The sequence below is a fragment of the Nerophis lumbriciformis genome, linkage group LG27 (genome assembly GCF_033978685.3).
Source record: "Nerophis lumbriciformis linkage group LG27, RoL_Nlum_v2.1, whole genome shotgun sequence".
Classification (NCBI taxonomy): Eukaryota; Metazoa; Chordata; class Actinopteri; order Syngnathiformes; family Syngnathidae; genus Nerophis; species Nerophis lumbriciformis.
The window spans coordinates 7,645,001-7,670,750 of NC_084574.2; the positions used below are offsets into that span (position 1 = coordinate 7,645,001).

At 36.7% G+C, this 25,750-nt stretch overlaps 1 protein-coding gene across 2 annotated transcripts in view; it reads left to right on the plus strand.

The window, feature by feature from the left end:
• Nucleotides 1–25,750, plus strand: part of herc3 (HECT and RLD domain containing E3 ubiquitin protein ligase 3) — a 51,461-nt gene that overhangs the window by 13,112 nt on the left and 12,599 nt on the right. The window contains exons 7-19 of one of the 2 annotated variants that reach the window (XM_061922918.1): nt 1,598–1,728; nt 1,808–1,959; nt 2,062–2,117; nt 5,670–5,794; nt 5,873–5,932; nt 14,877–14,988; nt 18,664–18,853; nt 18,945–19,108; nt 22,513–22,626; nt 22,689–22,718; nt 22,810–22,911; nt 24,663–24,833; nt 24,888–25,031. In XM_061922918.1, coding sequence (XP_061778902.1) covers nt 1,598–1,728; nt 1,808–1,959; nt 2,062–2,117; nt 5,670–5,794; nt 5,873–5,932; nt 14,877–14,988; nt 18,664–18,853; nt 18,945–19,108; nt 22,513–22,626; nt 22,689–22,718; nt 22,810–22,911; nt 24,663–24,833; nt 24,888–25,031 — 1,551 coding nt within the window. The remainder of the gene's footprint in view (nt 1–1,597; nt 1,729–1,807; nt 1,960–2,061; nt 2,118–5,669; nt 5,795–5,872; nt 5,933–14,876; nt 14,989–18,663; nt 18,854–18,944; nt 19,109–22,512; nt 22,627–22,688; nt 22,719–22,809; nt 22,912–24,662; nt 24,834–24,887; nt 25,032–25,750) is intronic. The other variant, XM_061922920.1, reaches the window with a different exon arrangement.

A 25,750-nucleotide genomic window follows, 5' to 3' on the forward strand; every position in this document is an offset into this window, starting at 1 on the left:
GTCCCCAGGAGCATAACTTTTTATTCTTTGATTTAAAACCAAAAGCTTAACTTTACAATAAAAAAAGTTAAAGTTTTAGGTTAATAAAGATGATTTTATTATATTTTTTAAAGAAAAAAGTTGAAAACAAAGTCTTACGTTTCTGACAAAAAAGTTGTATTCTTATGGATAGAAAAATAGATTTTTCAGTTTGGTATTATTTGAAAATTTTTACATTTTCTTTAAAACGTGTCCAAAAAAGAGTGGGACACATTTTAATTTTTTTTATTTTACCAAATAAAGTTCTCATTTTTTTTATTTTATTTTTTAAACAAGAGTATTTTGAGAATTCAGTTGTATTTTTGAGATTAAAAATCCTAATGAGTCTAGGTTTATTTTCTTATTGATTCCAGTTTAAATTGTGTTTAAATGTCAGTAAAACACATTAACCAATTTATTGCGTTCATAGTGTGTTTAAATAAAATACAATTTGACTTGTCTGAAAACAGTCATGTCACCAGAAGCATACATTTTTATTTTAAATTTAAAACCAAAAGTTTAACTTTACAATACAAAAGTTAAAGCTTTAGGTTAATAAAGATTATTTTGTTGTTATTTTGTTGTTATTTTTTTTTTTAGGAAAAAAGTTGAAACAGTCTTACGTTTCTGACAAAAAAGTTGTATTTTTTGAACATATTCACAGTTTCAAAAAGATGCGTCACATTTTCTTTAACATGTCCAAAAAGGAGTGGGAAGAAGCAATGTTTATTTATTCCTACCCCTTTTCCACTTCATATCAATTACTTATAGATATGTTCACTCTCTGTACTCTGTACGTACACATTTAACATATTTTTAAATTTTACAAAATAAAGTTGTGATTTTATTAAAAAAAAAAAAACATGAATATTTTGAAAATTCAGTTGTATTTTTAGAGATTAAAAATCCTAATTAGCCTAGGCTTTTTTTTTTTTTATTTCTTAGTGATTCAGTTTAAATTACTTGTGTTTAAATGTCAGTAAGACACATGAACCAATTGTGTTTATAGCGGAAAAAAAAAATTTAATTTAACTTTTCTGAAAATAGTCATGTTAACAACAGGAGCATAACTTTTTAATTTTTGATTTAAAACCAAAGGTTTAACTTTACAATAAAAAAAAAAAGTTAAAGTTTTAGGTTAAGAAAGATTATTTTTTTGAGAAAAAAAGTTGAAAACAAGTCTTACGTTTCTGACAAATGGATAGAAAAATATATTTTTCAGATTGGCATTATTTGAACTTATTTACAGTTTCAAAATGATGTGTTTTCTTTAAAACATGTCCAAAAAGGAGTGGGAAGAAGCAACGCTTATTTATTCCTACCCCTTTTCCACTTCATATACATATGTTCACTCTCTGTGCTCTGTATGTACGGTACACATTTCTAGCATATTTTTTTATTTCACAACATTTTGTTTAATTTTATTTAGAAAAAACTGAATATTTTGAGACTGCAGTTATATTTTTTTTTAGATTAAAAATCCTAATTAGCCAAGCTGTTTTTATTTCTTATTGATTCAGTTTAAATGACATGTGTTTAAATGTCAGTAAAACACATGAACCAATTTTCTTTTTGCCAGGATGGCGGCTTGTTTACATTTGGCGAAGGTTCGAGTGGTCAGCTGGGTCACGGCTCCAACAACAATGAATCTTTACCCCGACGGGTGCTGGAGCTGATGGGCACGGAGGTATCCCAGATCACCTGTGGCAGGTAACCACACAAGGCATTGGGGATTGGATCACGTTAGATTTGTGGCTGAGTCCTGCATGAAACGCTTCTTTCTTCCCAGTCACCACACGCTGGCATTTGTGCCCTCCTCTGGTTTGGTGTATGCATTCGGTTGTAACCGCCATGGTCAGCTGGGCACAGGAACTCAGAATAATGCCCAAAGCCCATTTCCTGTCTTGACTGGCTTCCTGACCAGGAACGGACACAGATCGGGTAAGACTAAAGACGCGCGACACCTCATATGGACGCAACTCAAAGCTCGTTTGAGCATCACGCTCGAAAAGAATGTTCTCCATCTGTCTTCTCTATGTGCAGTAACCAAAATTATCTGTGGAGGAGAACACAGTTTCCTATTGTACTCTAATCAGGAGGTATGTGATTACATTTTGTTACACAACATTGTTGTTACATGGTCGTGGGAAAGACAATAGAAAGCTTATAGAAAGAGGTAATAGCGACTCAAAAATGATAATAAATAAATCAAATAAAAGTAAATAGGAAATGAAAATACCAAAAAAGATAGGATACACATTGCATGACATACATATAAATGCAGGATCTAGATCAGACCTGGGCAAATTAAGGCCCGGGGGCCACATGCGGCCCGTTGAGTTTTTCAATCTGGCCCGCCGGACATTCCTAAATAATTTTTTTTAGATCTTTAAGATGGAAAGTGTAGCTGCCATTATGATGTGCAGTCATGTTTTCTAATGACCGTAAGTCTTCAACTATACTAAGTATTTCAATGGTTGGAATCTGCGCTTATGGATGATGTACCAGTTACTATGGTAATCTAATTAGTTACTATGGTAAACTAATTAGTTACTATGGTAATCTACGTCACAGCAGCTCAGATGAGGCACCAAGCATTGTGGGCGGGAAGCGTTTCCACAGATGCGGAAGGAGATTTTCACAACAAAGTTCTAAAGCTTAGTGATGTATAAAATAGAAATATCAGATTGTAGGTGGGTTTATTTTGTACCGTTCGCGTTCATATTTCACTGTTTGTTGCGTTTAACTTGATTGTAAAATATGTCGATCGAAAGGGGGTGTGACATTCATATGTTGTTAATATTCAGTGTTTTATCGTTCATAGAAAAAATTAAATTTCCATTACGTTTTTTAAGGCGGTCTGTCATAAAGTTTTTAGCATTCAATCAGACATTATTGTGAGCTTTTATATTAGTGTTCCTAAAAATAGATATACCGGCCCCCAGACACATTTTTTTCTCTAAATGTGGCCCCCGAGTCAAAATAATTGCCCAGGCCTGATCTAGATTAAGTAAAAAAATATAATAATAGTAATTAAATATTGCATGATATTATTGAAAATGACAAACCGAGCACAGCTGCTGTTGAAATGAATTCTGTCCTTGATCATTTGTTGTTTAAAGTCAGGATAACAATAAAAAAAAATTAAAACTGAAGGCAAATATTGCAAATACTTTTGGAATACTCAGCTTGATGTATTTGAAGCAAATTGTGATGAAAAAGTACTGGTAATATGGCCCCAAAAACATTACACTTAAGGGGAAAAGTTGTAATTTGTAAAGTCTTTATTTTTATTTTATTTTATATTATTCTTATTTATTTACAGACATAATTTGTTATTACATTATTGTTTCTCTTGTTAATATCACAGTCCATTCTGCAAGTCGTTTAGAACAATTTCCCTTGTGGATCATTAAAGTTTGTCAAAGTCAAAAAGGTCATCCTTAGGAGCGCACAGTTTATGGACAGGGACCCACAGTTAAAATATACATCATATACTATACAAAATACAGTACAATACCTTTCAAAATCTACCCACCAAATACCCATTTACAATTTCATACCAACCTTCCAACAGGTTGACATTTATTAATAAAAAAAGGAATCTTTAAATCCACCAAATCAGACTCAACATCCTATTACTCAAATTTGATTAAAAGGTTGCAACATGAAGATGTGATACTCTCATCATACCATTTGGTCAAGACCAAAATTATGCGACTAATGTGAATTCCTCAACCATTAGGGGTGTGCGAAATATACTAAGCATAACGTGGGAATAAATTGTACTTAAAACGCTTTTTAAAAATGTTTAAAGAATGGGATTTTTTTATAAAGCTAACAATCTCATTCCAGATCATCGGGCCTCTACAGGCTATACTAAAGCTTGTACACTTTAGATGACAAATTTTCCCTCCTAATAAAGTATAAATAAAAATATAAATATTGCAAGTGACTAACATTTTATGTAAAAAATAAAATAAAATAAAAAAAGATAAGAATGCAATACATAAAAAAAACATTAACATGAGAAAACTTCCTGTGATTCTAGTCCCTCAGCTGTCAAGGCAGAAAGGAAATGTCAACACAAACATGAAAATACTCCAACATGTCAACAAAATAGTCCAATCGCATTGAACACTCGACAATAAGCTCTTAAAATGAAGGAATATGTAAGAAATGCTTCATAAAATAGTGCAAAGTGGGAAAATGTAAACATAGAAACCTGAGAAGAACTACTGTCTGCAGGTTTAGTTACGGCTGTGCTCTAAAGGGTGAGCTAAGGTGGTGTAATTCCATTGGGGCGGCCTGGCGTAGTGGGTAGAGCAACCGTGCCAGAAACCTGAGGGTTGCAGGTTCGCTCCCCGCCTCTTACCATCCAAAACATCTCTGCCGTTGTGTCCTTGGGCGGGACACTTCACCCTTTGCCCCCGGTGCCACTCACACCGGTGAATTGAATGATGAATGATAGGTGGTGGTCGGAGGGGCCGTTGGCGCAAATTGCAGCCACGCTTCCCACCACCAGGTGTGAATGATTGATGGGTTCTACATGTAAAGCGACTTTGGGTACTTAGAAAAGCGCTATATAAATCCCAGTTATTATTATTATAACATTTTACATTTTTTACAAAGTCTTATTGCGATATTAAATCAACGCACGTTTATTGAGCACAATTCTTTACGCAAAAGTGCTTTACAGATTACAAGAAGCTGAATAGAATCATGAATAACAATTCATTCATAATAAAAACAAATCATGAATTAATTCAAGTAAAATCCAAGATTGTAGAAAAAATACTTTCAGTTATTATATGTACAGTTAACAAATGTTTTCAGCCTGAATATAAACAGAGAGGCCTGCCTCATGGTCTGGAAGAAGATAACCTATTTCATGAGATTAAAGCCGTAATATTATGACAGTAAAAAAAGTCAGCAATTACGAGAATTCATTTTAATAGAAAACATTTTTTGGGGGGAAAAATTATGAGCAGAAAAATGGTAAAATACTAAAATTCTACACATTTATCAAGGTGATATTACAATAATACAGTTGTGATTAATTAAGAAAAAAATTGGAGTTTAAATTTTACATCAAAATTTGTTCTCAATTTTCTTGCTTTTTGGACTTTTATTTTGTAATATTTAGTTTTCTCCTATATCATGACTTTTTTCCTCATAGCTTTACCATCTTGTCTTCTATGTGGATCGCTGATTATTTCTGCACCTCTACACATCTAACAATTGAATAATGATAATTGCTTTGAAAAGCATGAATGTGTACTGTCCATGTAATCTGTCATTATAGGCAATGTTACTTCTTCTGATTGGCGGAAACGCTAAATGGGATTCTCGCATTCCACCACTGGGGGGCGCTACAAGCAAGCAAAAGTTTTTGTACGATGCAATGTTCTATTTATACTGGAGCGTCAATCATGTCTTGTGCAAGTTTGCAGCTGACTGCCAACAATGGGCTTTTGTGAAGACAAGACACAAATTGTGCTGTTACAGCAAAAGTATCAACATAGACTGGAAGACACACACACACACACACACACACACACACACACACACACACACACACACACACACACACACGAGGAAGTGCCAGAGCCGACAGTAGCCATGAATGTGGTCTCTCTTCCTCCCCGCAGAGTTCTGTGGCCCCGGAGGATTTTCGAGTGACGAATGTCAACAAAAGCCTCACCCGCATCACGCATGAAAGAATAAATTCCTGGAGGGTAAAACTCATGTCCAACGCAGATTCAGGCGCCAGAAAGTAAGCTCAAAAGCACCCGGAGTTCCTTTTAACCGAACCAAACTTGACAAGTTTTGTGTTGTGTTTTTGTCCATATAGCGACATCATAATTCAACTGTCCTCCACTGCTTGTTGGAATGGCAGCTTCTTGGACCAAAGGTACTTCGGTTCCATACAAATTGGTCAGATAGTTTTAAAGATTCCATATAGGTAGTATCGTAACACATGCATTAACATATATACCATATTTTTCGGAGTATAAGTCGCTCCGGAGTATAAGTTGCACCGGCCAAAAATGCATAATAAAGAAGAAAAAAAACATACATAAGTCGCACTGGAGTATAAGTCGCATTTTTTGGGGAAATGTATTTGATAAAAGCCAACACCAAGAATAGACATTTGAAAGGCAATTTAAAATAAATAAAGAATAGTGAACAACAGGCTGAATAAGTGTACGTTATATGAGGCATAAATAACCAACTGGTATGTTAACGTAACATATTATGGTAAGAGTCATTCAAATAACTATAACATATAGAACATGCTATACGTTTACCAAACAATCTGTCACTCCTAATCGCTAAATCCCATGAAATCTTATACGTCTAGTCTCTTACGTGAATGACATAAATAATATTATTTGATATTTTACGCTAATGTGTTAATAATTTCACACATAAGTCGCTCCTGAGTATAAGTCGCACCCCCAGCCAAACTACGAAAAAAACTGCGACTTATAGTCCGAAAAATACGGTAGACTCTTTTTACATCAAGTTGTAGCGGAATGCTGAAATATACAGTAAAACTGTATAATAAAATAAAACTAGATGAGGCAATTACTGAAGTAATTGCATATGAATGCTGAAATGCTGAAAGAATGTAGTATGAATGTAAGAATAGTTTGAATGTTGGAATGGTGAAGAGTTTGAGTTTCCAGGAAAACCAGAATTTGGTTTGGAGCTTGGGAAAGTGTTAGTTTGAATGTCCAGGATGAGTGGAATGTTTTGATGATGGAATGGTTTGAATACCGCATTTTTCGGACAATAAGACGCTCCGTAGTATAAGTCGCACCGGCCGAAAATGCATAATAAAGAAGGATAAAAACATAAGTCGCACTGGAGTATAAGTCGCATTTTTTGGGGAAATTTATTTAATAAAACCCAACACCAAGAATAGACATTTGAAAGGCAATTTAAAATAAATAAAGAATAGTGAACAACAGGCTGAATAAGTGTACGTTATATGAGGCATAAATAACCAACTGGTATGTTAATGTAACATATTATGGTAAGAGTCATTCAAATAACTATAACATATAGAACATGCTATACGTTTACCAAACAATCTGTCACTCCTAATCGCTAAATCCCATGAAATCTTATACGTTTAGTCTCTTACGTGAATGAGATAAATAATATTATTTGATATTTTACGGTAATGTGTTAATAATTTCACACATAAGTCGCTCCTGAGTATAAGTCGCACCCCCGGCCAAACTACGAAAAAAAACTGCGATTTATAGTCCGAAAAATACGGTAGACTTTTTTTTACATCAAGTTGTAGTTGAATGCTGAAATATACAATGAAGCTGTATAAAAAAATAAAACTAGATGAGGCAATTACTGAAATAATTGCATATGAATGCTGAAATGCTGAAATAATGTAGTATGAATGTAAGAATAGTTTGAATGGTGAAGAGTTTGAGTTTCCAGGAAAACCAGAATTTGGTTTGGAGCTTGGGAAAGTGTTAGTTTGAATGTCCAGGATGAGTGGAATGTTTTGATGATGGAATGGTTTGAGTACCGCATTTTTCGGACAATAAGACGCTCCGAAGTATAAGTCGCACCGGCCGAAAATGCATAATAAAGAAGGATAAAAACATAAGTCGCACTGGAGTATAAGTCGCATTTTTTGGGGAAATTTATTTGTTAAAACCCAACACCAAAAATGGAAATTTAAAAGGCAATTTAAAATAAATAAAGAATAGTGAACAACAGGCTGAATAAGTGTACGTTATATGAGGCATAAATAACCAACTGGTATGTTAACGTAACATTATGGTAAGAGTCATTCAAATAACTATAACATATAGAACATGCTATACGTTTAAAATTTGATATTTCACGGTAATGTGTTAATAATTTCACACATAAGTCACTCCTGAGTATAAATCGCACCCCCGGCCAAACTATGAAAAAAACTGTGACTTATAGTCCGTAAAATACGGTAAATTGAAAAATGTGGGAATTGTGCAACTTGGAAAAATGTCCCATTCATTTCAATGGGAACTTCCCGGAATTTTGGGAAAAGCGGGATTTTTTTTTTAATGATTAGGAGCGTTGTTCATGTATGACTTAAGTGTTATTATGACAATGACAATAAAGGAATTGATTGATGAATGTCCTGAACTGGTTGATGTTGGAATTGTTTAAATTGGGCAAGAAATGTTGACATAATAACAGTTTTTTAATTGAAAAATGGTATTACAGAATTTCGGGAAAACCGGGAATTTTTCAAGTTCTTAAACCAATTTGTTTTTTTTGTCCTGACTAAGAGGAATGTTTTGACAGTGAAACGGTTGAAATGGGTTGAAAAATGTGAAAGGAGTCGTCGCACTAAAAAAGGTTGGAAGTAAGGTTAGGAAAAAAAAAGGAATTCCTGGAATTTTTTGAACGTGGAAAAATGGTAGTTTGAATTTCCAGGATGAATTGAAAGTGTTGAAGGTGGAATGGTTTGAATCAGTTGAAAAATGTGGGAATTGTAGAAGTGTGACAAATGGATAATTAATTTTGAATGGGGAAAATGTCCCTAAAAACTGAGAATTCTAGGAAATCTGGGAATTATTTTTATAACTGTTAAAAAGATCCACACAACTCCTGAACAGGCTCAATATTTTGAAGTTGGACCGGTTTGAATCGGATAAAAAAATGTGGGAGTTGTGGAAATTTGAAAAATGTTCCATTCTTTTCAATGGGAATTTCGTAGAAATTTGGGAATTTTATTTTTAAATGCTAGAAAAATGTGAATGTTCTGAATGAGTTGGTATTGGAATTTTTCAAATCGGTCGAAAAATGTTAAAGTAGTGACATTTTAAATTTAGAAATGGTGTTTTGGAATTTCAGGAAAACCGTGGAATTTTTCCAGTTCAAAAAACAACTTTTGTTTTTTGTCCTGATTAAGAGGAATGTTTTGACGGTGGAACGGGTGAAGTGGGTTGAAAAATGTGGAAGGAGTGGTGGACAGAAAAAAAGGTGAATAAACGGGAATTCCTGGAATTTTTTGGAGATTGGAGAAATGATACTTTGAATGTGCAGGATGAGTGGAAGATGTTGGTGTAATGGTTTGAATTGTTTGAAAAATGTCCAATTCATTTTGAATGAGACAAATGTCCCAGAAAACCTGGAATTCTGGGAAATCTGGGAATTTATCAAGGGAAAGCCCGCGATTCCTGAATAGGCTGAACAGTTTGAAGTTGGAACGGTTTGAATTGGATGAAAAATGTAGGAATTGTAGAAGTGTGAAAAATGGATAATTAATTTTGAATGGGGAAAATGTCTCTAAAAACTGAGAATTCTAGGAATTTTTTTTATAGCTGTTAAAAATATCCACACAACTGCTCAACAGGCTGAATATTTTTAAGTTGGACCGGTTTGAATAGGATAAAAAATGTGGGAGTTGTGGAAATTTGAAAAATGTTCCATTCTTTTTCATAGAAATTTTGGAAATGTATTTTTAAATGCTAAAAAATGTGAATGTTCTAAATGAGTTGGTATTGGAATTTTTCAAAATCGGTCGAAAATTTTTAAAGTAGTAATATTTTAAATTTAGAAATGGTGTTTTGGAATTCCTGGAATTTCAGGAAAACCGTGGAATTTTTCCAGTTAAAAAAAACAACTTTTGTTTTTTGTCCTGATTAAGAAGAATGTTTTGACGGTGGAACGGGTGAAGTGGGTTGAAAAATGAGGAAGGAGGAGTAGACAGAAAAAAGGGTGAAAAAAGGGTTTGAAAAAAACGGGAATTCCTGGAATTTTTTGGAGCTTGGAAAAATGATAGTTTGAATGTGCAGGATGAGTGGAGTATGTTGGTGTAATGGTTGGAATCGGTTGAAAAAAGTCCCAGAAAACCTGTAATTCTGGGAAATCTGGGAATCTTTGGAATTTATCAAGGGAAAGACCGCGATACATGAATAGGCTGAACAGTTTGAAGTTGGAACGGTTTGAATTGGATGAAAAATGTGGGAATTATAGAAGTGTGAAAAATGGATAATTAATTTTGAATGGGGAAAATGTCTCTAAAAACTGAGAATTCTAGGAATTTTTTTATAACTGTTAAAAACATCCACACAACTCCTCAACAGGCTGAATATTTTGAAGTTGGACCGGTTTGAATCGGATAAAAAATGTGGGGGTTGTGGAAATTTGAAAAATGTTCCATTCTTTTTCATAGATTTTTTGGAAATTTATTTTTAAATGCTAAAAAATGTGAATGTTCTAAATGAGTTGGTATTGGAATTTTTCAAAATCGGTCAAAATTTTTTAAAGTAGTAACATTTTAAATTTAGAAATGGTGTTTTGGAATTCCTGGAATTTCATGAAAACTGTGGAATTTTTCCCAGTTCAAAAAACAACTTTTGTTTTTTTGTCCTGATTAAGAAGAATGTTTCGACGGTGGAACGGGTGAAGTGGGTTGAAAAATGTGGAAGGAGTAGTAGACAGAAAAAAGGGTGAAAAAAGGGTTTGAAAAAAACGGGAATTCCTGGAATTTTTTGGAGCTTGGAAAAATGATAGTTTGAATGTGCAGAATGAGTGGAGTATGTTGGTGTAATGGTTTGAATCGGTTGAAAAAAGTCCCAGAAAACATGTAATTCTGGGAAATCTGGGAATCTTTGGAATTTATCAAGGATAAGACCGCGATACCTGAATAGGCTGAACAGTTTGAAGTTGGAACGGTTTGAATTGGATGAAAAATGTAGATGGTAGAGCGCACCAAAATCCGGAGAAGAATAAATAGATGAATTTTGGTGTAGAAAACCATGTGTGAATGCTTTGTGACACAACTCATAACCAGAGGTGGGTAGAGTAACCAGAAATTGTACTCAAGTAAGAGTACTGTTACTTTAGAGATGTATTACTCAAGTAAAAGTAAGGAGTAGTCACCCAAATATTTACTTGAGTAAAAGTAAAAAGTATGTTGTGAAAAAACTACTCAAGTACTGAGTAACCGATGAGTAACATACTATATATATATACACACACACACACACACACACACACACACACACACACACACACATATATATATATATATATATATATATATACACACACACACACACACACACACACACACACACACACACACACACACACACACACACACACACACACACACACACACACATATATATATATATATATACATACATTGATATATACAGTATACAATTTATATTTATTTATTTTGCCGTTTTTGTTTACATGTTAAAGGTGTTTTAATGAATATACATGCATGTTTAACACATATAGATTCCTTTCTTTCATGAAGACAAGAATATAAGTTGGTGTATTACCTGTTTGTGATGACTTGCATTGATTGTAATCAGACAGTAGTGCTGATAACGTCCACGTTTTCAAATGGAGGAGAAAAAAAGTTCCTCCTTTCTGTCTAATACCACATGAAAGTGGTGGGTTTTTGGCATCTTATTTGTCCAGCTTCCATATTCGTTTTTATACACTTTACAAGAAATACATTGGCGGCAAACTCCGTAGCTTGCTAGCTTGTTTGCGCTGGCTTTCGGAGACTCTTATTTTGAAAGCGCAGGCGCGATGGAGCGGCACTTTTATTGTGAAGACAGGAACTGTGCAGTCAGTCTTTAGGCTTTTGACGGGGTGTACGGTTGAAGTAAAAAAGGGTCTTTTTTCCTTCACATTTTTGATTGATTGATTGGAACTTTTATTAGTAGATTGCACAGTACAGTACATATTCCGTACAATTGACCACTAAATGGTAACACCCCAATAAGTTTTTACACTTGTTTAAGTCAGGTCATGTGACCCCTGGCTCTGTTTGATTGGTCCAACGTCACCAGTGACTGCATCTGATTGGTGGAACGGAGTGAACGTCACCAGTGACTGTATTTGTTGAAACGCAGGCACTATGAAGGTCTGTCTGACAGACCAAAACAAACAAAGCGTGCATTAACAGATCGATAAAAATTAGTAGCGAGTAGCGAGCTGAATGTAGATAAAAGTAGCGGAGTAAAAGTAGCGTTTCTTCTCTATAAATATACTCAAGTAAAAGTAAAAGTATGTTGCATTAAAACTACTCTTAGAAGTACAATTTATCCCAAAAGTTACTCAAGTAGATGTAACGGAGTAAATGTAGCGCGTTACTACCCACCTCTGCACAGCACTTGCAAGCAGAAACAGCTGTGAAGACAGAAGAGGGGGAATGGACGTATTTTGGTCTTAAAAACTAACAAAGTGCGTGGAACTATAAACACTGAAGCGCTGCTGTGCAAGCAGTGCTTTAAAACAGTGTTTTTCAACCTTTTTTGAGCCAACGCACATTTTTTGTGTTGAAAAAAATCCGGAGGCACACCACCAGCAGAAATCATTAAAAAGCGAAACTCAGCTGACAGTAAAAAGTCGTTGTCGCAATTGTTGGATATGAATTCAAACCATAACCAAGCATGCATCACTTTAGCTCTTGTCTCAAAGTAGGTGTACTGTCACCACCTGTCACATCACACCCTGACTTATTTGGACTTTTTTGCTGTTTTCCTGTGTGTAGTGTTTTACTTCTTGTCTTGCACTCCTATTTTGGTGTATTTTTCTCTTTTTTTGGTATTTTCCTGTAGCAGTTTCATGTCTTCCTTTGAGCGATATTTCCCGCATCTACTTTGTTTTTATCCTTCTTCGTGGGGACATTGTCGATTGTCATGTCATGTTCGGATGTACATTGTGGACGCCATCTTTGCTCCACAGTAAGTCTTTGCTGTCGTCCAGCATTCTGTTTTTGTTTACTTTGTAGCCAGTTCAGTTTTAGTTTCGTTCTGCATAGCCTTCCCTAAGCTTCAATGCCTTTTGTTTAAGCATTAGACATCTTTTTACCTGCTCGCTGCCTCCGCTGTTTCCGACATCTACAAAGCAATTAGCTACCTGCTGCCACCTACTGATATGGAAGAGTATTACACGGTTACTCTGCCGAGCTCTAGACAGCACCGACACTCAACAACAACACATCATTTGCAGACTATAATTACTGGTTTGCAAAAAATATTTTTAACCAAATTAGGTGAAATTAGATAATCTCCCACGGCACACCAGACTGTATCTCACGGCCCACTAGTGTTGGAAAAACACTGCTTTAAAACATAGCGAGCTAATGTCTCTCCGTAGTGTTTTAGCTACTTCTAAATCACTAATCCTCGCCTCCATGGCAACAAATAAAGTAAGTTTCTTACAAGTATCATCCCTGCAGGACGAGGAATAGCTAAACATGCTTCACTACACACCGTAGGAGGATACAATAGCTCACCACTAACTGCAATCTACTATAGCACTCCTGAATGTAAACAATTGAAATTGTGTGAAGGTTTTGGGAGACTATTATTAGCAGAACGAGTCATCTTTTGCTTCAACTCTAATGAAGGTAGAACATTTTCCTTAACATTTCTATGTTGTTAAAAGCTATCTTTATGGAGCATTATTGCAGTCGTTCTCAAATGTATCTCACCAAGTACCATCTCAGAAAAAAAACTTGGCTCTCCAAGTACCACCATAATGACCTATGACCCTTGTGTGGTGTTCGGGTCTGTGGAACCCGTTTTCATTTTTTATTAAAAGAAAAATGATACAATGAATTAATTTTTCAAACTGAGACTCACTGACTTTGGCTCATTTTCTGTGAAGAACATATATCAGAATACATATTTAATGACCACACACCATACACATTTCTATTACATATAAGATGTCCGGGTCTAATAGAAGTGTGGAAATTGATGATCTGTGTACCACACACACACACCTAGACAGGAGGAGGACAGAGTGTAGGTACAGAACAGAACATCAGAGGGTCACTAGTGTGCCGTGAGAGATTGTCTAATTTCACCTATTTGGGTTAAAAATATTTTTTGCAAACCAGTAATTGTATTCTGCAAATCATGTGTTGTTGAGTCTAGAGCTCGGCAGAGCAACCGTGTAATACTCTTCCATATCAGTAGGTGGCAGCTAATTGCCTTGTAGATGTCAGAAACAGCGGGAGGCAGTGTGGAGGTAAAATTGTGTCTAATGCCTAAACCAAAAATAAACAAAAGGTGACTGCCCCTAAGAAAAGGCATTGAAGCTTAGGGAAGGCTATGCAGAACGAAACTAAAACTGAACTAGCTACAAAGTCAACAAAAACAGAATGCTGGACGACAGCAAAGACTTACTGTGGAGCAAAGACGGCGTCCACAATGTATATCCAAACATGACAATCAACAATGTCCCCACAAAGAAGGATAAAAACAACTGAAATATTCTTGATTGCTAAAACAAAGTAGATGCGGGTAATATCACTCAAAGGAAGACATGAAACTGCTACAGGAAAATACCAAAAAAAGAGAAAAAGCCACCAAAATAAGAATTTTGTTTTTTAATGGTTTCTGCTGGTGGTGTGCCTCCGCATTTTTTCCACGCAAAAAATGTGCCTCGCTCAAAAAAGGTTGAAAAACACTGGTCTGGATGAGCTTCAAGAAGCAGTCACCTAATATGGTTTTCACTTCACAGGTGTGCTTGAAGCTCATCGAGAGAATGCCAAGAGTGTGCAAAGCCGTAATCAGAGCAAGGGGTGCCTATTTTGAAGAAACTAGAGTATAAAACATGTTTTTTAGTTAAGTACATAACTCCACATGTGTTCATTCATAGCTTCGATGCCTTCAGTGACAATCTACAATGTAAATAGTCATGAAAATAAAGAAAACGCATTGAATGAGAAGAAGGTGTGTCCAAACTTTTGGTCTGTACTGTACGTCAAAATGCCAAATATCGGCTTGGCCAATCATCAGTCGATCTCTAACGTACAGGCAGTCATCATGTGTTCATGTGTTCCTCTGTAGCGATGATGCCCACTTCAAGACCAACCCAAAGATTCCAGGCATCGATCTCAACTCTGTCAGGACGCTATTTGAGGAGCTCAGCCAGCCGGCCTTTTCCGGACTCCTGGAGCAGGTGTTTACAATCATTTTTTTCCCCCATTCACTGTCATCCCAATATCCTCTTTCCACAATGACATATTGTACAAGAGAGCAAAACCAATAGGATCATGTCATCCACATCATGATTTAGTGTTCTGGAGCGCCACAACTCTGCAGGACAAACTGAATCATAAGCTCAAACTTTACCAAGCTAATGCTCGCTTTCATGTCCCCCCCTCGTCCAACGTGATTTAGAAGCCAGGCCTGGACACAATCCGTCCGCTAAAAGTCTCCCTAAAAGTGACTCGTACGGTATATTTCGCCTGTTGCTGGGATGACGCGAGAGTTACGGAATTTAAAAACAAACCGTAAATGTCACAACAAATCATGGCAGTGAACGTCTACGGTTCATCACATTGTGCAACAATGTTTTATCAACTTTTTACATAGTCACTGCAACTCTGCACATTCAGAAGATAATATAAGCCGTATGCTGTGTATACTTTCCACAAAATGAAGGGAAAATAATAGGAAATTCTTTTTTTCCCATGAAAATGATTAATTACAGGTGATTACTTGCGTGAATAAAATTTGCTTAAAAAAAGACCCCATTGTTTGTAAATAAATGCAATTTAATCGTCAGAATGTCATCCATGAACGTTTTTATACGTTTTACTTGAACGCATGTCATTTATTTGCACAAAACATAGTAACAGTTTTATCTAAAAAGAAGTTTTCACAGGCTGTATTTTGGAGTTAAGCACACCACTTGCAGTCTCCTCACCATACTTGCCAACCCTCCCGGATTTTCTGGGAGACTCCCGAAATTCAGCGTCTCTCCCGAAAACCTCACGGGACAAATTTTCTCCCGAAAATCTCCCGAAATTCAGGCGGACTCAGATCCTCCACAATATAAAAAAGCGTACCTGCCCAATCACGTTATAACTATAGAATGATGGAGGGCGAGTTCTTGGTTTCTTATGTGGGTTTATTGTTAGGCAGTTTCATTAACGTCCTCCCAGCGTGGCAACAACCCACAACAACAGCAGTCACTTTTTTGTATACCGTAAAGCAGTTCGTCTGCCGTAAACAGCAATGTTGTGACACTCTTAAACAGGACAATACTGCCATCTAGTGCATTTGATGAAAGCACTTTTGTGTGTGCCACACATCAATGCATCATCAGAGAGGGTGTTCAGCATGGTTCGAAAAATAGTGACAGAGAATAGAACAAGGATGGACAATTCAACCCTTAACTCAACAATGAGTAGATGAGTGTTATGTGTGTGTATATGTGTAAATAAATGAACACTAAAATTCAAGTATTTATTTTATATATATATATATATATATATATATATATATATATATATATAAATAATAAAATAAATATATATATATATATATATATATATAGCTATAATTCACTGAACGTCAAGTATTTATATATATATATACATATATATATGAAATACTTGACTTGGTGAATTCTAGCTGTAAATATACTCCTCCCCGTCCCACCACGCCCACCCCCACCCCCTCCCCCCACCTCCCGAAATCGGAGGTCTCAAGGTTGGCAAGTATGCTCCTCACCCATTTTTGCGTATGCATTGATCTGATCACTGACTGTATAGCGCAGGGGTCCCCAAACTGTTTGACTCGGGGGGCCGCATTGGGTTAAAACAATTTGGCCGGGGGCCGGGCTGTATATATAAACATATATATTCCTCGCGCACTAATTGACTGAAAGTGCGCGCACTTGCCTGATGATGTTACGTTATCAATGGCAAAATGCATTTTTAGACAATATGATTTGCCTGAACGGTAGAAAATGGATTAAAAAGGTCAGAATAATAAAGAAGGAAAAAAACATAAAAAAGTCGCACTGGAGTATAAGTCGCATTTTTTGGGGGAAATGTATTTGATAAAAGCCAACACCAAGAATAGACATTTGAAAGGCAATTTAAAATAAATAAAGAATAGTGAACAACAGGCTGAATAAGTGTACGTTATATGAGGCATAAATAACCAACTGGTATGTTAACGTAACATATTATGGTAAGAGTCATTCAAATAACTAACATATAGAACATGCTATACGTTTACCAAACAATCTGTCACTCCTAATTGCTAAATCCCATGAAATCTTATACGTCTAGTCTCTTACGTGAATGAGATAAATAATATTATTTGATATTTTACGCTAATGTGTTAATCATTTCACACGTTAGTCGCACCCTGCGACTTATAGTCCAAAAAATACGGTATATATATTTTTTAATTATTATTTTTTTTTACTTGGGACTTCCCGCGGGCCGGATTTTGTACCCTGGCGGGCAGTATTCGGCCCACGGGCCGTAGTTTGGGGACCCCGGTATAGCGGTTACGGTAAAAGAGCTTGTATGGTCAAAATAAGTTGCATGACTAATCTAAGTGTGTGCAGGATTAATGCAATAATGATTAATCACACGAGTTAACGCAGTGTTTTTCAACCACTGTGTCGCGGCACACTAGTGTACCGTGAGATACTGTCTGGTGTGCCGTGAGAGATGATCTACTTTCACTGGGACGGTATAGCTCGGTTGGTAGAGCGGCCGTGCCAGCAACTTGAGGGTCGCAGGTTCGATCCCCGCTTCCGCCATCCTAGTCACTGCTGTTGTGTCCTTGGGCAAGACACTTTACCCACCTGCTCCCAGTGCCACCCACACTGGTTTAAATGTAACTTAGATATTGGGTTTCACAATGTAAAGCACTTTGAGTCACTAGAGAAAAGCGCTAAATAAATAGAATTCACTTCACTTATTTGGGTTAAAAATAATTTTTGCGAACAAGTAATTAAAGTCTACAAATAATGTGTTTTTATTGAGTGTCTGTGCCGTCTAGCGTTCGGCAGCGTAACCATGTTATACCATACCATATCAGTAGGTGGCAGTCGGTAGCTAATTGAGGTCTCGTGTGAGACGACGGTTTATGGTGATGACAATATGCAGGTAAAAAGGTATCTAATGCTTAAACAAAAAATAAACAAAAAGGTGAGTGCCCCTAAGAAAAGACATTGAAGCTTAGCGAAGGCTATGCAGAACGAAACTACAACAGTAACTGGCTACAAAGTAAACAAAAACAGAATGCTGGACGACAGCAAAGACTTACTGTGGAGCAAAGATGGCGTCCACAATGTACATCCGAACATGACATGACAATCGACAATGTCCCCACGAAGAAGGATAGCAACAACTTAAATATTCTTGATTTCTAAAACAAAGCAGGTGCGGGGATTAGCGCTCAAAGGAAGACATGAAACTGCAACAGGAAAACACCAGGAAAAACCACCAAAATAGGAGCGCAAGACAAGAACTAAAACACTACACACAGGAAAACAGCAAAAAAGTCCAAATAATGATGTGACAGGTGGTGACAGTACACCTACTTTGAGACAAGAGCTATAGTGATGCATGCTTGGTTATGCTTTAAAGTCATATCCAACAATTGCGAGTTAATTTTTTTATGTTTTCTGCTGGTGGTGTGCCTCCGGATTTTTTCAAAGCAAAATATGTGCCTTGACTCAAAAAAGGTTGAAAAACACTGAGTTAACTCGTTCATTTTGACAGCCCTAAAAACGTGAGAACTAAAGCTTGGATGACGACGTTTTGCAACGGTCTTTCTCCTAATTGTCCTCACAGCAGTATATATTTATTCATCTCATGTTTAGGCCACCAAGAGTTTCGAGAGTCTGCTGATCCCGCAGCTGCCGAGCTCCCCTCCCGACGTGGAAGCCATGAGGATCTACCTCATCTTGTCCGAGTACCCGGCTCTGCAGGACTCCAAGTACTACATCCGCCTCACCATCCCTCTGGCCATGGCCATCCTACGGCTCGACACCAACCCCGGCAAAGTATTGGGTATCAATATGCCACGAGCGAGTGCACGCGCCACGTAGCGTCAGGTTGTTTCTGGGCCCAGCTCGGCAAGGAAAATGTTCTGCTTTTGCAGATAACTGGTGGTGCTTCGTGGATGGCGGCGTGTTCGAACGGATGGTGGATATGTACAAGAGCATCGTCGTGTTCATGCTGGCCATTGGCAAGATGTGCCTTGTACCTTTGTTCTACGACAGCTACTTTCTCGCCACCCTAAGGCTGCTGGAGAAACTCCACAAGGTATTTACAACAGGGCACAGAGCACATACAAGTGGAAACAGCGGGGAGAGAGAAGAGGGAGAATTAGAGATGTCCGATAATGGCCTTTTTGCCGATATCCCGATATTGTCCAACTCTTAATTACCGATTCCGATATCAACCGATACCGATATATACAGTTGTGGAATTAACACATTATTATGCCTAATTTTGTTGTGATGCCCCGCTGGATGCATTAAACAATGTAACAAGGTTTTCCAAAAATAAATCAACTCAAGTTATGGAAAAAAATTAGAGATGTCCGATAATATCGGCAGGCAGATATTATCGGACATAAATGCTTTAAAATGTAATATCGGAACTTATCAGTATTGTTTTTTTATTTTTTTATTATCGGTATCGTTTTTTTTTGTTTTTTTTAAAGTTTTTTTAAATTGATTAAATCAATATAAAAAACACAAGATACACTTACAATTAGTGCACCCACCCAAAAAACCTCCCCCCCATTTACACTCATTCACACAAAAGGGTTGTTTCTTTCTGTTATTAATATTCTGGTTCCTACATTATATATCAATATATATCAATTAGGGATGTCCCGATCCGATATTTGGATCGGATCGGCCGCCGATATTTGCAAAAAAATGCGTATCGGCAAGGCATGGGAAAATGCCGATCCAGATCCAGTTTAAAAAAAACTCCGGTCCGTGTTTTCCAACGCACCTATTTAAATAATACATTCCACTTTTCTGCTGCTCCCTAATTTCCGTTCCACATTTTCCAGCACACCTTCAACACATCCACAGGTGTGTGGATTCTCACGCAGTTGCTTTTAGCTGCTGGCAGTACACGACAGGCTCTTCTCACTCTTTCCTGTGTCTCCCTCTCACAGACAGCGAGCGCACCTTCTTACACACGTCACATACTGTCACGTCATACGTCACATACGTATACGCCCTCCCCGAGCAAAGAGGTAGCGACATGGCTAACGTTAGCTGTGATGCTAGCGCAGCCGCTAAGGTGCGCGCTTGCTCAAGCGTCCTCTGCGCACGGCAAATCTATGCCACGCACAAAATCAAATAAAAAAATAAGCGCATAACAATTTTGAACACACGGACACGACAGAGAAAACAGTTTTCGTCATCATTGTTCAAATATTGTAACGTCTGTCGAGACGCTTATCTCCATTCGGTGCCACACGCCCACACCATCAAAATGCCGAGGCAAACATTTCCACATCAACACCGTATGAAAAAAATAGTGATTTTTTTTAGTTGTGATTTCCTTCTCTGCATGAAAGTTTAAAAGTAGCATATATTTATGCAGTATGAAGAAGAATGTTTTAATGTAGACAGATAGAATCATCATACTGCTGTGATTATATGGTAGTAGCTAATGTGTTAATATTTTCACACATAAGTCGCTCCTGAGTATAAGTCGCACCCCCGGCCAAACTATGAAAAAAACTGCGACTTATAGTCCGAAAAATACGGTAATAATCCATGTTTTACCGCTATAAATTTGACAAAATAGAATGGGAAATGACACAATATGTTACTGCATAGGTCAGCAGACTAATTAGGAGCCTTTGTTTGTTTATTTACTATTAAGAGAAGTTGTCTAGTATGTTCACTATCTTATTTAAGGACAAAATTGTTTGTTTATCAATTGCAATAAGAATGTATCATAAGATGTTCTGTTAAAATGAGCCAATAATGACATTTGTTGTGGCCCCCTTTATTGTGAAAAGCGTCAAAATACATTTTGTACCGGTACCTAAATACTGGTTTTAGGACAACACTTGTGCACACTGACAAAAATCAGACCAAAAAAAATCGACTATAAAGTCTCCTATGGTTACCGGTTGTGTGTAGGACACAAAAACAAATACCGTATTTTTCGGACTATAAGTCGCAGTTTTTTTCATAGTTTGGCCGGGGGTGCGACTTATACTTGAAATGATTAACACATTAGCGTAAAATATCAAATAATATTATTTATCTCATTCACGTAAGAGACTAGACGTATAAGATTTCATGGGATTTAGCGATTAGGAGTGACAGATTGTTTGGTAAACGCATACTTGCCAACCCTCCCGGATTTTCCGGGAGACTCCCGAAATTCAGCGCCTCTCCCGAAAACCTCCCGGGACAAATTTTCTCCCGAAAATCTCCCGAAATTCAGGCGGAGCTGAAGGCCACGCCCCCTCCAGCTCCATGCGGACCTGAGTCCGCTTTCCCACAATATAAAGAACGTCTACAGTAAAGCAGTTCGTCTGCCGTAAACAGCAATGTTGTGACACTCTTAAACAGGACAATACTGCCATCTAGTGCATTTGATGAAAGCACTTTTGTGCGTGCCACACATCAATGCATAATCAGAGAGGGTGTTCAGCATGGTTAGAAAGATAGTGACAGAGAATAGAACAAGGATGGACAATTCAACCCTTAACTCAACAATGAGTAGATGAGTGTTATGTGTGTGTATATGTGTAAATAAATGAACACTGAAATTCAAGTATTTCTTTTATTTATATATATATATATATATATATATATATATAGCTAGAATTCACTGAAAGTCAATTATTTCTTATATATATATATATATATATATATATAAGAAATAATTGACTTTCAGTGAATTCTAGCTATATATATATATATATATATATATATATATCCATCCATCCATCCATCCATTTACTACCGCTTATTCCCTTCGGGGTCGCGGGGATATATATATATATATATATATATATATATATATATGTATGAAATACTTGACTTGGTGAATTCTAGCTGTAAATATACTCCTCCCCTCTTAACCACGCCCCTAACCACGCCCCAACCACGCCCCCGCCCCAACCACACCCCCGCACCCACCCCCACCCCCCGAAATTGGAGGTCTCAAGGTTGGCAAGTATGGGTAAACGTATAGCATGTTCTATATGTTATAGTTATTTGAATGACTCTTACCATAATATGTTACGTTAACATACCAGTTGGTTATTTATGCCTCATATAACGTACACTTATTCAGCCTGTTGTTCACTATTCTTTATTTATTTTAAATTGCCTTTCAAATGTCTATTCTTGGTGTTGGCTTTTATCAAATACATTTCCCCCAAAAAATGCGACTTATACTCCAGTGCGACTTATATGTTTTTTTTTCTTCTTTATTATGCATTTTCGGCCGGTGCAACTTATACTCCGAAAAATACGGTACACAACGGGGTCTCCAATCTGCACATTGGGATGTGTAGCTGTCAGAAACCTCCTGATGTTTTTTTTTGTTAACTACACAAGAAGGCAATAGCTGTATTGGAGGTATCAGGAGTGGTCTGCACACAGGCTGCCCCTTTTATAAGACATCAACATGGTTGGGAATTCCTTTGACGCATGTTCTGGGCTGCACATCACCAGGTGAACCAGAAGGCCAATCACGTGGAGTACAGCCGCTTTTATATCCACGACGTCAACAACCTGGTCGACATGGAGGAGGACTACCTCAAGTGGTTTCTAAACAAGGCTGAAAAGGTGAGTTTATGTACTCCTCTAAATGATCATTAATTTTACAACCATTTATCACCGTTTTGCAGGAACTGGGATCGTCTTCTTCCAATTCTCAAGTAGGTAACAGTCCAGTTTCGATGCAAACAGGCTGCACTTGATCTGGTTTATTATAAGGTTATGTTAAGCAGAGGCTGTTTCTCTACCCAGCAGATAGACTTCCCCTCAGTGAGCCTTTGTTCCTACCCGTTCATTTTGAATGCACAAGCCAAGACAACTATGCTGCAAACAGACGCCGAGCTGCAAATGCAGGTGACTTTCAATACTTCCTCTAATATTGCTGGAAATAATACATTTAAATTAATGCTGCTGTTAGTCTTATTTTAGTCTTTATTTTCCCATGTTTTATTTGATTTAATGTTAGTCTTATTTTTATTATTTATTCTCTTTTTTATTCAAATTTTTTGTCATCATATTTAACAATTTTTTTATATTTTGTATTTTTTTATCATATTTCGCAATAATACAAATACAATTTTTTTATATTTTGTATTTTTTTATCATATTTCGCAATAATACAAATAAGAATAATATACAAGTCATAATTAGTATTATAATTTTATGTTGCCAATTCTGATACGATAGATTGGCCGCTATCGATACCAAGCACACGTAATAACTGTGCATTTTTCTATTTATGGTGAGTGCTATTGACAGCTTAACAATATCAACACAATATTTAAATTATTTCTTTATTCTCTTCCTCTGTGAGTAACATGTTCAGCATTGTCCTCCAGTGATAATGGTACTCGGTAATTCAGTTTAATTGCTGTAATGAAGGTGATTATTTTTAGCTCAGAGGAGTGGCTCCACACTGTATGGAGACACAATTAGCTGCTAGCCGCTTGTCAGCTGGGGGACTAAAATAAATACCGAGGGGGATCAATCAGAATGGAGGTTTATTTGTCTTAATTACGAAAGGTTCTTTTGACACAGAATTTTTTGTGCTTTAATTTTGTGAACTGATTTTATTTGATTTTTTTTTACTTAAAATGATGCTGACAATTTCTTTGAATAAACATTTGTGGGCAACATATGTGTTTAAAAATTCAGTGTGTCAGAATTCAGTTTAAAAAATTGTGTGTAAATTTCTGTGCATACAAATTTTCTGTAAAAAAAAACAACTAAAAATTCAGTGTATGGAAATTCTGTAAAAAAATAAAATAGTGTGTAAAAAAAAAATCGGTGTATGAAAATTCATTCTACCAAAATACATTGTGAAAAAAATTTGGTGTACAAAAATTCATTGTAGAAAAAAGAAACTACAAAGATTCAGTGTAAAATAATTCAGTGCAAAAATATTTGTTGCTTCTAAACTCAAGACTCACTTCAGGTAAATTAAGAATACTGTAATTTTAACAAACTAAGTATTTAAACAAACACATTTTGCTCATATTTTTATTTAAAAAAATAAATCTAGCATAATTTGATGTCAAAAAATTAAATTCACATAATTCAGTGTAAAAAATTCAGTGTAAGAAAATTCAGTGCAGAAATATTTCTTGCTTCAAAAGTCAAGACTCACTTCAGGGACATTAAGAATACTGTAATTTTAACAAATTAAATTTTTAAACATACAACTTTTGTTCACATTTTAATTCAAAAACATTTCCAGCATAATTTGATGTAAAACAAAAAAATCAGTTCACAAAGTTCAAACGCAAACCATTGTATTTCATGAATTGAGTGTTTAAAAAATACTTTAAGAGCGACACAAATTAACCTTTAAAGATCGGCCTTTGTGATCGACAATAAAATGCAATAGCAATCACATACTTTTTCACGAAATTCAGCCAATAATAATACTACTAATAATAATAATAATAATATTAGCCAAGTAATACTAAAATCCATATTGCCCGTTAGATTTCAAAGATGCCATTTTACTGCTTCTGGCCACTAGGGGGAATATTTACATGGTGTTTAGGGCATTGCTATTATATGCTGTGATATGCATCGTACACAATATTCAATAAACTTAAATTGCATGCATACTTTTCAAGATGGCAGTAAGCAACGCCAACATCCACAACGTCTTGAGGGTGCTCACGCTGGAGCCCCAGCCATTCAGGAACCTGTACCTGGTGCTGCACGTGCGCAGGGAGCATCTGGTCAACGACACGCTGCGGGAGCTCACCATGTATTTTGATGTGGACTTCAAGAAGCCGCTCAAGGTGAGAGTTGAAAAATGTATTTCCGAAACTGAAATAATAATAATTGGCCCTTAGGTGACGTTTGACGGTGAGGAGGCTGTGGACGCGGGCGGCGTGACTAAAGAGTTTTTCCTGCTCCTGCTGAAGGAGCTGCTGGATCCTGTTTATGGAATGTTCACGCAGTATTCAGAGTCCAACCTGCTGTGGTTCTCGGATAAAGTAAGTCCATACAATTAGAGATGTCCGATGTTATCGGCTGATAAATGCTTTAAAATGTAATATCGGAAATTATCGGTATCAAAAAGTAAAATTGATGACTTTTTAAAACGGAGTGGTGCACGAACGTAGGGAGAAGTACAGAGCAGTTGCGTCTCCCAGTCATACTTGCCAACCCTCCCCATTTTCCCGGGAGACTCCCGAATTTCAGTGCCCCTCCCGAAAATCTCCCGGGGCAACCATTCTAACGAATTTCTCCCGATTTCCACCCAGACAACAATATTGGGGGCGTGCCTTAAAGGCACTGCCTTTGCATGCCGGCCCAATCACAGAATATATCTACAACTTTTCACACACACAAGTGAATGCAATGCATACTTGGTCAACAGCCATACAGGTCACACTGAGGGTGGCCGTATAAACAACTTGAACATTGTTACAAATATGCGCCACACTGTGAACCCACACCAAACAAGAATGACAAACACATTTCGGAAGAACATCCGCACCGTAACACAACATAAACATACCCATAAAAATACCCAGAACCCCTTGCAGCACTAACTCTACCCCCTAACCCCCCGCCCCACCTCAACCTCCCCATGCTCTCTCAGGGAGAGCATGTCCCAAATTCCAAGCTGCTGTTTTGAGGCATGTTAAAAAAAATAATACACTTTGTGACTTCAATAATAAATATGGCAGTGCCATGTTGGCATTTTTTT